General features: G+C 52.2%; 1 protein-coding gene across 1 annotated transcript; it reads right to left on the bottom strand.

Annotated features, from left to right (window-relative positions):
• Positions 1 to 580: 580 nt before the first annotated feature.
• ZCCHC17 (zinc finger CCHC-type containing 17) lies at positions 581 to 13503 on the bottom strand. Its single transcript, XM_033080835.1, has 8 exons — positions 13362 to 13503; positions 13159 to 13267; positions 12266 to 12323; positions 10977 to 11077; positions 10795 to 10886; positions 10024 to 10124; positions 8019 to 8167; positions 581 to 1306 (listed from the first exon to the last, which is right to left on the bottom strand). Exons 2-8 carry the CDS (start codon positions 13231 to 13233, stop codon positions 1139 to 1141), a joined length of 744 nt encoding a protein of 247 aa, XP_032936726.1. The 5' UTR covers positions 13234 to 13267; positions 13362 to 13503; the 3' UTR covers positions 581 to 1138.
• Positions 13504 to 13684: the final 181 nt, after the last annotated feature.

The raw sequence follows: 13684 nt of genomic DNA, 5'->3' as shown, positions 1-13684 counted from the left end.
TAAATCCCTGTTTGGCCCCAGTTCGGGGGAGGTGTTGTCCCTGGCACCCTTCACAGAGTGGCCTCCTGTAATAAAGGCTCTGCTCTCTGTGGAACGCTGTGTGAGGCTCCTGGTCTTTATCTCCATGTCACCCGAGAGTGACTTCACAGGAGAGCTGGAAATCACTAGAACTGAAGTCATCAGAGCTGAAATCACTGGAGCTGCAGTCACCAGAGCTGAAATCACCAGAGCTGCAGTCACTCACCACTAAGGGCTGTGCCTGTGTTGTGGCACCATGAACACCCCGAGCCCACAGCACCTTCCCCCATTCACATCCGCCCCAGCAGGGCTGAGTTGCTCCTGGCACACTCCCCCTGCCATCCCTTCCCCTGACCTTCAGCTCCAGTTACAAGATTTATGCTTCTTCCAGCTTCTCCTATGCCTTACCTCACCACACACCCCCTTCCCACCCCAGGGATCCTCGGGAAGCAGCCAGAACTTCCCAAAAAAGCCTTTTCCCATCTCTCCCACACAGCCAGTGCTGCTCTTCCCCTGCCCAAGCTGAAGTGTGGGGGTACAGAAGGAAGGAGCCAGTACAAAGTACAGCTGGAGAGGGCAGATTTATTTTCTATCCCTTTCCAAGGCAGCAAACACTCCATGGTTCGTGTTTACTCCCAGTATCTCCACTCCCCCATTTGCTCCTTGCTCCTCCACTCCCAGTGTTTACAGAGATCAAGGGAGCCAGGGCAGGTTTGCAGCCAGAGCTGTGCCAGGGGGTTGTGGTCCCACCAGCAACACCAAACCCTGTCCCCAGCACGGTGTGGGCCTGCCTGTGCCACCCCAACCCCTGCACAGGGCTGCTGTCCCCAAGCTGTCACAAGAGCTGGCAGCAGCTCCAGCAGGACACGAGGTGTGGGACAGCAGGGGTGCCCTGCAGGGTGTCATGAGCCTGTGCTGGCAGCAGCTGTGGGACAAAGGGGCAGCCTGTGCCCAGGGTGACAAGGACAGCTCGTAGCAAGGTCAACACCTGTAACACCACACCCCGTGGCACTTGCAGAAGGAAACTCCTTGTCCCTGGAGCAGGAGAGGTGCTGATCCCTGCTGGCTGCACCAGGGAATGGCCATGGCAGCAGCTCAGCCTGCCCTGCTCATCCCAGGGCTACTTCTTGTGCTTCTTCTTCTTCTTCTTCTTGGGAGCCCTGCTGGGTTTCCCTGAGTGCTTGGGCCTCTTGCTGGAGGGCTGAGCTCCATCGCTGTCCGAGGCCGAGCTGTCCGAGTCTGACTCTGAGGACTGCTTGGCCTTGTGCTTCTTCTTCTTCTTCTTCTCCTAGGAAAGCACAGGAAAAGCCTGGCAATGTGGGAATGCTCTCCCCGGTGCTCAGCAGGGCAGCACAGCCCTTTCTGGGCTGCTCCTGCATGGAAAGGGCACTGTGCCCCAGCAGGCAGGAGTTCATCACCACTGCCAGCCCTCAGCTGCAGGGGCAGGGCACAGAGCATGGGATCAGAGCAGAGGAGCAGCAACAGGGAAATCCAAGGCTGGAAAACACTGGCTAATTCATGGAAGGAGAGTTCTTGCTCTCACTCCATTATTTCATGGTTCTTTACTAATACAAGTTGGAAAGATGAAGCTTTTTTGCCTAAAAAATGTGTCTGTAAACCAGCCATGAGTGGCATCCCTGCAGCCCTAACCCACAACCAGCCCCCAGCCTGCCAGGACAGGAGCACTGGAGCATCCAAACACTCCCTGCTCCAGGCAGGAGAGCCCAGGGGAGCTTCCTGCAGCAGGGTGAGGTCAGTGTCCTCCTGCAAGATGTGGCTCTTTGCACAACCTCTCTAAAGATTTCACCACTCCCTCCAATTTCCCAACTTCCTCTGTTCCCCTTCCTGCTCCCCAACTTCCCACTGCACCCCCTCCTGCTCCCCAACTTCCTCTGTTCCCCCTCCTGCTCCCCAACTTCCTACTGCACCCCTTCCTGCTTCCCAACTTCCTACTGCACCCCTTCCTGCTCCCCAACTTCCTCTGTTCCCCTTCCTGCTCCCCAGCCTCCCATGGCACCTCATCCTGCTGGCTCCTTCACACACTCTCCTGCCTCTCAGGTTTCCTTGCACATCCTCCTGTTCCCAAACTTCTCCTTCACCCTCCTCTCCTGCTCCCCAACTCCCCCTGCACCCTTTCCTGCTCTCTCCCCCCCAGAGCCCCCCATGCTGAGCTTCTGCAAAGCCCTGAAACAAAAGCTCCAGCTCTGCCCCTGGGCTGCAGCACGAGAACAGCTGGTCTGGAATAAAGCCCATAAGGAACTCTGAAATGGATCTAAACCCTCCAATTTGAGGCGTGTGATGAAGCAGCAGACAGAGATTACCCTGAGATCAGCCCTGGGGGGCACTGGGATCATCCCAAGGCAGATCTGCACTGTTTAATGATGCAGGATGGCAATTTGGGGATGTTTAATCAGAACATAGGCCTGGGGAGAGGATCTGATTGACCCTGTGGGGCTGTATCCCCTTCCAGCAGGGAGCAGGAATGCTGCCCAGGGCTGGCAAACCCATCCTGCAAAAACTCAGGAGTTCCTCCCTTGGCTCTGGGGAGCAAAGGGAAGCAGGTGAATGGGCCTCTAAAATAGCTGTGCCCTGCTCATGGTGAATGCAAAGCTGCAGCTTCCTGTGCTAGCACAGCAGCACCAGGCTCCAGCAAGGATCCAACTTCATCCATGGTCACATCAGTGCCTGAGAGACCTTCCTGGCACAAGGCTCTGAGGGTCACCAAAGGGTTTGGGTTGGAAGGGACCTGAAATCCCATCCAGTGCCACCCCAGGGACACCTGCCACTGTCCCAGGTGCTCCCAGTCCCACTGTCCAGCCTGGCCTTGGGCACTGCCAGGGATCCAGGGGCAGCCACAGCTGCTCTGGCAATTCCATGGCAGCCCCTGCCCACCCTGCCAGGGAACAATTCCTTGCCAAGATCCCATCCAGCCCTGCCCTGTGGCAGTGGGAGCCATTCCCGGGGTCCTGTCCCTCCCTGCCTTGTCCCCAGTCCCTCTGCAGCTCTCCTGGAGCCCCTTCAGGCCCTGCAAGGGGCTCTGAGCTCTGCCTGGAGCCTTCTCCTCTCCAGGGAGCACCCCCAGCTCTCCCAGCCTGGCTCCAGAGGGGCTGAACAGGAATTTTTGTCCTATTTGAGGACACAAGGAAGGAAACCAAGGAGGGTTTCAGGGAGCAGAGATGGCCACTGGGGTGACCAAAGCCCTGGGACAGGCTTGGACAGCTCCAGTGAGGAATGTGGCCCAGCCAGCTCAGCTCAGGGCTCTGACTAACCCAGCTTTCAAACAGCTGTGCCCAAACTGGATTGGGTGTCCAAGCACCAGGCCCAGGCTGTCAGCTGGGAAAAAGGAAAGGAGCTGGCAGCTTATTTTTAATTAAACTGGACAACTCTTCTAGGGAGCTGGAAGAGCCAAGACAACACTCAGAGCTGAGCATCCAGCACAGTCCTGAGATTCCAGGGAAGGGAGCAGAGGATGGAGTCACTCCACAACCACCAGACCCTTGGCACATTTCAGTTCCAGAACAGCAAATAATGGCACCCAAAACGAAATCTGTTTCCCTGTGGGGCAACAACAGACTCAGCACAAAGTCCCTGACCCACAGAAGACTGAAGCAAATCCTCCCAGTCCTGAGAAGATGGGAAAGAGTTAAATCCTCCAGAGAAGGGGATGTAGCAAGGAGAATTTTCTCAAGCCTTTCCAGCCTGTGCACATGGTGAGAAAGTCTGACAAGACCTTCACAACCAACAGTTTCATTCCAGAGCTTGGGAAACTTTCTCAGGATGTGAGGGCTGAAGGCAGGACAGGATGTCACACACACTCCTGGGGATGGAGCAGGGGACATAAAAGCACACGTGGGCATTGTGCTGGCTGGAAAAAAAAAAAAAATCAACAAACCCTCACTCTCCCCTTTTTAGGGGCTTCTAACAGCCAAGATCACTCCAAGAGAGACAAATTCCTTTTCTGGCACACAGTGGGGTTCTTGGGGTGTCTTGTGCAGGGCAGGAGCTGAACTAAGTGATCCTTGTGTCTTTTCCAAGCCTGGATATTCCACAATTCTCTGACTGTTCCAGTGCAGAAGTGCAGTAGCACAGCAAATCAGCACAGCCTGGGCTGCAGGTGCAGCAGGAAACACAGAGAGCTGAGCATTCCCAGAGGAAAAAATGTGGTTGCTCCAGCCCTGGAAGGGCTTTGGGACAGTAGAAGTGTCCCTGTCCATGGCAGGGGTGGCACTGGATGGGATTTAATGTCCTTCCAACCCAACCCATTCCAGGATTTTATGATTCTCAGTAGCAGGAGGCAGCACTGCTGCAAAATCCCCCTGCTCCAGAGCACAGCTTTCCTTCAGTCCAGCATCCCAGCCCTGGGAACTCTGTGCAGGGGCTGCTCCCAGCTCAGGGACTGGCCAGCAAAGCCCAGGTTTGTGCCTGCAGGGACAGCCCTGAGCTGCCAGCGCTGGATGGGGCTCAGCTCAGCTCTGGGCACACCCAGCACTCCAAACACGGCATTTTGGGGGAATGTTTGCAGAGGATTTGGCCCAAGAGTTCTCAGTGCAGAGGGCTCACAGCACACAGAGCTGCACTTCACGGTTCCTTGCACATCCTGCTCCACCTATGCAATTAGCACACCAGAACCTAAAAAAAGTGCTCCAAAAATCTCTCTCCTGTTGGCAGGAGCCTCAGTGCTGCTTTTCATGGAATTCCTTCCCTAGTGCTCCAAAAACTCCTCCAAGAGGGGCCCCTCCAGCACACCCTCCTGCCCTTTGTGAGGAAACTGCTCCAGGCTGTGCTCTCAGAGTGTTACAGCTCATTCCTCCCAAAGGTATTTGGGGTTGAGATAAGAGGGGAGTGCCCAGAACTCTCCAAGAAGTTGAAATATTTCTCACCAAACCCTTGTGAGCAGTTATCATCCCATTCCAAGACTTTGTGTCTTGTCCTTGTGAAAAATTCGAATGGATTTCTAATGTGTGTCTGCATCCCCAGGGGTGTGCCAGGAATCCTTCTGAGCTTCTTCATTTTATTCTTTATCCTCATTCCACCACCCAATTTCATTCCAAACAAGATTCATTACATCAATCTAAAGGTGTTTTTGCATCCTTTGTTGGAGGAGCAGTCAGAATGAAGCTGAGGAGAACCAGTAAATAAAGAGCGAGATTTAGAAAAAACTGGATTAAGACAATGTGTCTTAATTAAGAGGGCTGTGCCCTCTTAATGCCATGGAAGAACCAGTAAAACCAGTAAAACTGAGGATGGACCAAGGCTGGATGAGCCACAGGTCACAGAGCAAACACACTTAGGTGTGGTTTTCACATGAGGATTTGCAGGAAAATCTGGAAATCTTCCACGAGGTGGGGAAAAGAGCAGCAAAGTCATAAAAAAACCCCAATCCCAAAGGGCATCCAAACCCAGCTCAGGGATGAGCTGTTCCATGTGGAATAAAGCTCCTAAGGAACTTTGACATGGATCTAAACCCCCACATTTGAGGTTGTGTGAGCAGCAGATGGGACAGACGTGGAGAATTTCAATCCAAGGGTGATCCCTCGGTCAGCACTGCAGGTTTTTTCTTGGAAGACAAAGGCAGCAGGATCAGCAGGGCTCAGCCATTCCCAGCTCCTGCCTCCCACACAGCCCCAGCAGGGACACTGCTGTTCCCACAGGAGCTGCTTCACCCCCTGACCCCAGGAGGAGCAGGGACACAGAGCCTGGGGCTGCCCAGCTGGCCCAGACAGGCTCCTGGCCTCATCCCTGGCACAGCACCAGGGGATCATGGAATGATTTAGGTTGGGAAAGCCCTCCAAGATCAGCCAGTCCAACCATGACCCCAGCACCTCCAGCACATCCCCAGGTGCCCCAGCCAGATGGTTTATGAGGGATGGGGACTCCAGCACTGCCAGCACATTTTTATCAACCCTTTCTGTGAAGGATTTTTCCCCAATATCCAACCTAAACCTCCCTCAGCACAAGCTGAGGCTGTTTCCTCTCATCTCATCCCATCCCTCATTCCCTGGCAGCATCTCCCCAGCTGTCCCCTCCTGTCAGGGAGTTGTGCAGAGCCACAAGGACCCTCCCCTGAGCCTCCTGTTCTCCAGGCTGAGCCCTCCCAGCCCCCTCAGGATGCTCCAGCCTCTCCCTTCTCCCCCATCCCCCATTTTCTCAGGGAGCAGGAGGCAGGACAGGGCTCAGTGCTGCCACCCAAGGATGTGTCACTGTCACACCAGTGCCACTCTCACACAGAGACCTGACCCAGCTCCAGCCTGTGAACGGTGTGGGGCTCAGGCAGGAGGGAAAACCAGAGCTGGGAACACTGGGAAGGAAAAGTGAGAAAAAAAGGGTTGAGGATCCTGGAGTGTCTCAAGAGAGGAATCTTTAGGAGAGGAAAAAAAACCCAGAAACTGCAAGGAAACCTCAGATCCAGGAAAGCACAAAATGCTGATCCTGAACAACCACAAAGATTAATTTTATTGCTCTCTCTGACACTCAGTGGAGATGGAATCCCTTGGGAGCTGGCAGCTCCCTTCTGTCATTTAAAAACCTCAGCCCCACACTGGTGTCACACACATGGGAGGGGACAGGTCAGCAAGGAGATTGCCCCTGAATCCACAGAGCTATTTCCATGTGCTGCAAACCCCCAGAGCCCCAGGCAAGCAGGGAAGCACATGGTGGCTCCCAGACAAGATCACAGCAGGCACTCCAGACTACAAGGGAACCATTCATCTCCAGGATCCCACATCCTGCCTCCAAAAAAGCTCAAAGTTTTATTATTCCAGCTCTGCAAAACATCTGAAAACTTTTGATGTCACCCTTGAGAAGGGAGGGAGATCAAAGACACAAGTGAGATTTCAAGGAAAGTTATTAATCCACCAACCCCAAAAAAATCAGGAACAAATTCAGGACAGTGACCCACATTTCCTGTAGTGTCAGCAGGGCAAGACTCCACTGGGAATCTCCATCCTGGTGGAGGGGCAGGGGCAGGGTAACAAGCTATTTGTGCACTTCTTTGTGTATTTTTTCCTCAAAACATTTAAATAACTTGAGCCTTTTCTGCCTGTTGCCACTCTCCAGGGATACAGAGCTGGAAAGAGGGGAAAAAAATAGAGAAAGGGCTTTGGAAGAGTAATGAAAAGTGGGACTGTGAAGGGGTTAATGAAGGAGTTTATTTATTTATTGAAGTCTTGAATTGGATTGTGGCTGCCCCTGGGTGTGTCCCAGGCCAGGCTGGACATTGGGGCTTGGAGCACCTGGGGCAGTGGAAGTGTCCCTGCCATGGCAGGGGTGGGATGGGATTTAAGGTCCCTTCCAACCCAAACCACTCTGGGATCCTGTGAATCCTCATCCCTGAATAAACCTGACCACCAAAAGCTCCTGGTTTGGGTTCAAGCCTCACCTGTGTTTTATTTTATCTCCTCCTGCTCTGAGCCAGAGGTCAAACACTGCCTGGAAAATGCCTCTGATCTGGTGCCACTTTCACAGGGACAGAAATTGCTCTGGAGGCCAGGAATGCTCCCTGTGCAAACACAGCCAGGGATTTTCCCCCAGAGTGTGCAGATAAACCCAATTCCCACAGCTCTGGCAGGGTCAGGATACCCCTGGAGCCAGCAGGGCACTGAGCCCAGATCAAAGAAAGGTGTGAGGGCAGGAGAAGGGAGGAAAGCAGGTCACTGGCAGGAATACAGAATTCAGGACACTGAAGCAATGCCTACAGAGCCTCACAAAGACCAGGAAAAGCAATAATCATCTTTTTCCAACTCCAAGAGTAACTTTTGAGGGCTGTGTGGTATAGCACAAAACCAGGTTGAAAGCAGTTTGACAATAAAAGGAGAAAACCTAAGAATTAATAAGAAATCTGCAGAGGAAATTTCTGTTTTGCAACAGAATCTGCCCAGCACTGAGGCACCTCCTCAGCCCACAGCTGGCTACTCACACCCACAGTGCTGGAGTAACTCAGTGTTAACTACAGAGCAAATCCCCACCCCCATTTCCTTTCCCAGCCAGAGGCCACCTCGTACCTTTTTCCTTTTTTTTGAAGACTCCTCAGCCTGGCTGATCTTTTTATCCCCTTCAGGTCCTGCTGCTGCTCCCTCCTCTTCCTCCTCCTCTGGAATGAGGCTGTATTTGGTTCCTCCAGGCTGCATGAAGCACTCCTTGGCAAAGTGACCTGGAAAAAAAGGTGTTTAAAGAACAACCCAGCCCCTTTTCCTTTTTTTTTTTCTTTGGTTCTTTTTTTAGCAAATGCTTTTCACACACCTGAAGTGCTGCCAAAGCTCTTTTGATCATCAGTCACAAGGAGACAATTTACACTGGACATTTTTTATCCTGGAATTTCAGCTGGTTGATTAAACAGGACAGGGAACAAACAATACCCAGGTCATTCTGGAGGGATTAGTTAGGCATAAAATAAAATATTCTTGTCTCAACAAGTAAAAAATCTGTCTCTGCAGGGGCTTAATCAGCCCAGAAGAGTGGGGGAAAGGAAAATTGGTGTGATTGGCACCTGGAAAATGAGCTAAAGCCACAAAAAGAGAGAGAAATTCAGCTCTTCTGGTTCTACCCTTTCTACTCTGGAGACATCAAAGTTGACCTACTAAGAGCTGCAGTGGAAATTTGGAGAGCTGGCACCTGCTGTCAGGAGGAGACACCATTATTAAAAAGCAGTTTGGAAATAGGCATAATCCTGGTTTTTGGGGTTCTTTAGAATAGTGTTTTATATATAAGAGTTCTTTAAATAGTAATAATTCTTTACAATAGTATTTTAAGGATACTTCTCTACCACTACAGAGCCCACACTCATCATTAACCTCCTCCAGAATAGCACAAGCCCCATCAACCATTTCCTCTAAATAACACAAGTAGGGCAGAGCAAGAACTTCTGCACAAAAAACGACTCTGTGCCTCAGCAACTCGAATAAATCTACTGAAAGGCACCACAGAATCATCTTCACACTGCAGGACACCATTCCAAACTTGGGTTTAGCTCTAAGATACAGCTCCAGTGTCCCAGCAGCTGAGCTGGAGCTTCCACTGATGGCTGTTGACAGTGGGATCACCTGGGCAAGGTTTGTTTGCTTCTTAAAAACCCAAATCACAAAAGGATCTGAGGTATGAGACACAGGAACCACACAGTGCAGGAAGGAGACCTGTCCTGAACTGTGCCCAGAGGGGGGACAGGAGGGAGATCACCTGCAGCAGGTGACACAGGGACACATCTGGGGATGGCTCAGAGATCACCTGGAGCAGGTGACACAGGGACACATCTGGGGATGGGATGGCTCAGAGATCACCTGGAGCAGGTGACACAGGGACACATCTGGGGATGGGATGGCTCTGGAGATCACCTGGAGCAGGTGACACAGGGACACATCTGGGGATGGGATGGCTCTGGAGATCACCTGGAGCAGGTGACACAGGGACACATCTGGGGTTGGGATGGCTCCAGAGGGGCAGACTCCACTCCCTCCCTGTTCCAGAGCTCTGCACTCCCCATGGACAGAAGCTCTTCCTCACAGTGAGGTGAAGCTCACTGTGTTTGAGTTTCTGGCCATCACTCCTTGTCCTTTCCCAGCTCCCTCAGTCTCTGCTCATTTCTCCAGTCCTTCATAACCTTGTGGCCTCCACTGGCCCCTCACCAGTAGCCCAAAAGGATGTGATATTAAGGAATAAACTTGTTTTTTAAAGGACTTGAACCAAATATTTTGTTTTTGTAGCAAGAGATAAAAATACCTCCTCCAAAAGGCAAACATGGAACCAAAATTCAGTCCTTAAACCAGATGTAATCGTGTCAGCAGCATGCCCAGAGCAGCTGTGGCTGCCCCTGGATCCCTGGCAGTGCCCAAGGCCAGGCTGGACATTGGGGCTGGAGCAGCCTGGGATGGTGGGAGATGTCCCTGGGCACTGGAACCAGGCGGAATTTAAGGTCCCTTCCAACCTAAACCATTCTGGGACTCTAACCATGAGACACACATTGACACAATCCCAGCAAGGCTCACTGCCTGGCTGGGACAAAGCCAGACCCACCTTTGCAGCCACATTTCTTGCACACTGTGTTCAGGACGGCCTCCAGGGTGATCTTCTGGCTCGTGTAGTCCCTGAAGGTTCGTTTCTTCCTCTCATCCTGACTGGGGGGACAAGAGCAGCTCCATTTTCAATCCATTCTCATCTTTAATCCCTCATTTTAGTATGAACACATCTGACCACAAAGCTTTTAAAAGTAAAATTTTCTAAAACCAAAGAGCAGAGCTGACCTGGCCTTGGGCACTGCCAGGGATCCAGGGGCAGCCACAGCTGCTCTGGCAATTCCATGGCAGCCCCTGCCCACCCTGCCAGGGAACAATTCCTTGCCAAGATCCCATCCAGCCCTGCCCTGTGGCAGTGGGAGCCATTCCCTGGGTCCTGTCCCTCCCTGCCTTGTCCCCAGTCCCTCTGCAGCTCTCCTGGAGCCCCTTCAGGCCCTGCAAGGGGCTCTGAGCTCTGCCTGGAGCCTTCTCCTCTCCAGGGAGCACCCCCAGCTCTCCCAGCCTGGCTCCAGAGGGGCTGATCAGGAATTTTTGTCCCAACTCTCTGTCACCCCCAAGGACACCTCCCACTGCCCCAGGTGCTCCCAGCCTGGCCTTGGGCACTACCAGGGATCCAGGGGCAGCCACAGCTGCTCTGGCAATTCCATGGCAGCTCCTGGCAGGGAACAATTCCTTCCCAAGGTCCCACCCAGCCCTGCCCTGTGGCCCTGGGAAGCCATTCCCTGTGTCCTGATGGAATCCATTCCCCTCTGTTCTGCTCAGATTTACCCACTCAAGGGAAATGTTGTTGGGATCCAGGTCTTTCCCTGTGCCTTGGTGAACAACCTTCATGGACAGGGAGAGCTTCAGCTTCTCATCCTTCATCTAGAAAACATGGAATCAGCAGGATAAAAACAATGAATAACACCATGGTGTTAACTACCACACAGGACACTTCATTATAATTGAGGTTACCTCTTTGCCAATGAGCTTCACCCAGACTTTGTCCCCAACATCAACAATCTCAGAGGGTTTGTCCACACGGCAGGAGGACATGTGAGTCCTGTGGACAAGGCCTGGATGGGGGTTGGGAGACAAGAGACACAAACAATCCTCAGATTTGACTTCCAGCACAGGACAGCAGCTCTAAAGTGCATGCAGGTAATCCCTTGGGGTGGGGGAAGAATGTGTATTTACACCATTAATATAGAGAATTTAAAAATTAGTAGTGGTTATTTCTTTAGCTCATCCTTTTTTCAGTTCTCTAGAGGCAATTCTCCACTGAACCTCAGATTTGCAGTTTCCAAAGTGGCTTGGAGCTGATAACCCTTTGGGGTGTGGGAAGAATGTGTTTTTAATAAATTAATCAATTAATAAATAAAAGTTAATAAATAAATTAGACTATTCTAAAATTTTATTTACTATTTCATCTTTAACTCATTTTTAATTTCTATTTTTATTATTGTTTATAATGTAGACACCATCAGTAAAGATGCCAACGTTAACAACAAAAATAACTAATAAATATGTTTATGAATAAACATATGTATTTGTAATTTTTTAACTCCTAAGACAGGTCACAACACCTCCAATTAGATTTTAATTTGGGTGACTGACATGTGGACAACTTCTGCAGGGGAGGAGAAATCTGGGAACACTGCTGCTCCAGCTCACATTCCAAGGCACCTTGAGCCTTCTCCCAGCAGTCAAATCCTGCAGGGAGCAGGAACTTCAGGAGGGCACCAGACAACAGGGCTGCAGCTTTCCCACAGTCACAGACACAGCTTTAAGTCTGATTTTCCACTCCTTTAGATTTCAGCTTCATTTCAGACTTTTTTCCCCCCACTTATTTACACTGACTATTAAAAGGAGGAAATCGGGCAAACTGCTTAACTGCAGAATTTCTGTAGTTCTGTCATTATCTTCCAATGATTCTCTAAAATATCCTAAAGTTATCAAAACCTCCATTACAATATTCTGAAGGTACCAAAACCCCACACAAAATATCCAAAATTCACCAAAAACTCACCCCAAGACAACCTGGAATTACCAAAACCCCACCCCAAGATACCCTGAAGTTACCAAAAACCACTAGGAGTCTTTTTTGGTAATCATAGAAAAGTCCATCATCTTCTAAATGCTTTCCAAGAGCCCTAAATTTCTTCTTAATTGGGGAAAAATTAATTTTCTGAGCTTTTGCTAGAAGCCTTTAATGCTAAGGTGGCTGCTTGCCTTGGACATGAAACAACTTCAGAAACACAAACCTTGTTTCCTGCAGCCTGGGATTTTGATAAATGCCCCATAATCTGTCACTGCAGCAACCTGGGGAGAAAATCCACACGAGAGCTGAAGGAAAGTCCTTCCCAAAACCCTGTGCTCAGCCCACAGAGGGGAAACCTGCACAACAAACCTGCACAGTTCACCTGATCTGGAGATTATCAGAGCATCAGGGAATGGTTTGGGTTGGAAAGGACCTGAAATCCCACCCAGTGTCACCCCAGCCATGGCAGGGACACCTCCCACTGTCCCAGGTGCTCCCAGCCCCAATGTCCAGCCTGGCCTTGGGCACTGCCAGGGATCCAGGGGCAGCCACAGCTGCTCTGGCAATTCCATGGCAGCCCCTGCCCACCCTGCCAGGGAACAATTCCTTGCCAAGATCCCATCCAGCCCTGCCCTGTGGCAGTGGGAGCCATTCCCTGGGTCCTGTCCCTCCCTGCCTTGTCCCCAGTCCCTCTGCAGCTCTCCTGGAGCCCCTTCAGGCCCTGCAAGGGGCTCTGAGCTCTGCCTGGAGCCTTCTCCTCTCCAGGGAGCACCCCCAGCTCTCCCAGCCTGGCTCCAGAGGGGCTCCAGCCCTGCAGCAGCTCCCTGGATTCCTCTGGGCTCTCTCCAGCAGCTCCAGGTGCTGCTGCTGTTGGAATTCCGAGCTCTGCAGGTGAGGAATCACCTGAGTGGGGCAGAAGAACAGAATCCCCCCTCCCCGGCTGCCCCCACCTCTATCGCTGCACACACACCTATTTATAAACAGCTCCCCGGTCACAGCTGTGTGTACCCGTACAGAGCTGTCCCTCACCCAAACCTCCCCTGCGCTAAACCCTGACAAAACCGAGAATCAATTCACACAGAGCACGGCCCGGGTCGTGCCGCCCGCTCTCCGCACCTCGCCCTGGAAGATGGAGTAGAGTTCGGGAAGCGGCTCCATCGCCTCCAAAGGTCCCGGGCAAGCCAGCTGCATTCACCCCACGCTACCGCATTCCCTCTCCAAGATACTGAGAAAAGAAACATTTCATTAACGCTGGAAACCCTCACAGCCCTCAGGGTTCAGCGGGCATGGAACCCGCAGTGCCGCGCGGCAGGACTGACCCAGACTGTCGCGGTGGGACAAGACGGTTCTTCCCAGAGCCCGCGGGGTGTTGGAGGCTCGTTAGGGCCCGGGCCAGCAACACCAACGCGCTGCCATCACCTGAACCACCCCCGCCATTCCCCCTTCATGCCGAGAGGCCGCGCTCCCCGCCAATCACAGCGCGCAATGTTGCTGGGTGGCGAATTACAGCCAATCAGCATTACCCATGCTACCCTGCGCTCGTTCTCCACCAATCAGAGCGAGGCGCGCCAGAAAGCGCCGCAATCCCCGCTCTATCCTCGGCGCGCCGGCAGCGTGTGAGGGGGCGGGACATCCAGGGCGC

The sequence above is a fragment of the Catharus ustulatus genome, chromosome 26 (genome assembly GCF_009819885.2).
Source record: "Catharus ustulatus isolate bCatUst1 chromosome 26, bCatUst1.pri.v2, whole genome shotgun sequence".
Classification (NCBI taxonomy): Eukaryota; Metazoa; Chordata; class Aves; order Passeriformes; family Turdidae; genus Catharus; species Catharus ustulatus.
The sequence above is the reverse complement of the archived record's forward strand: the minus strand, read 5'-3'. Positions and strand labels throughout refer to the sequence as shown.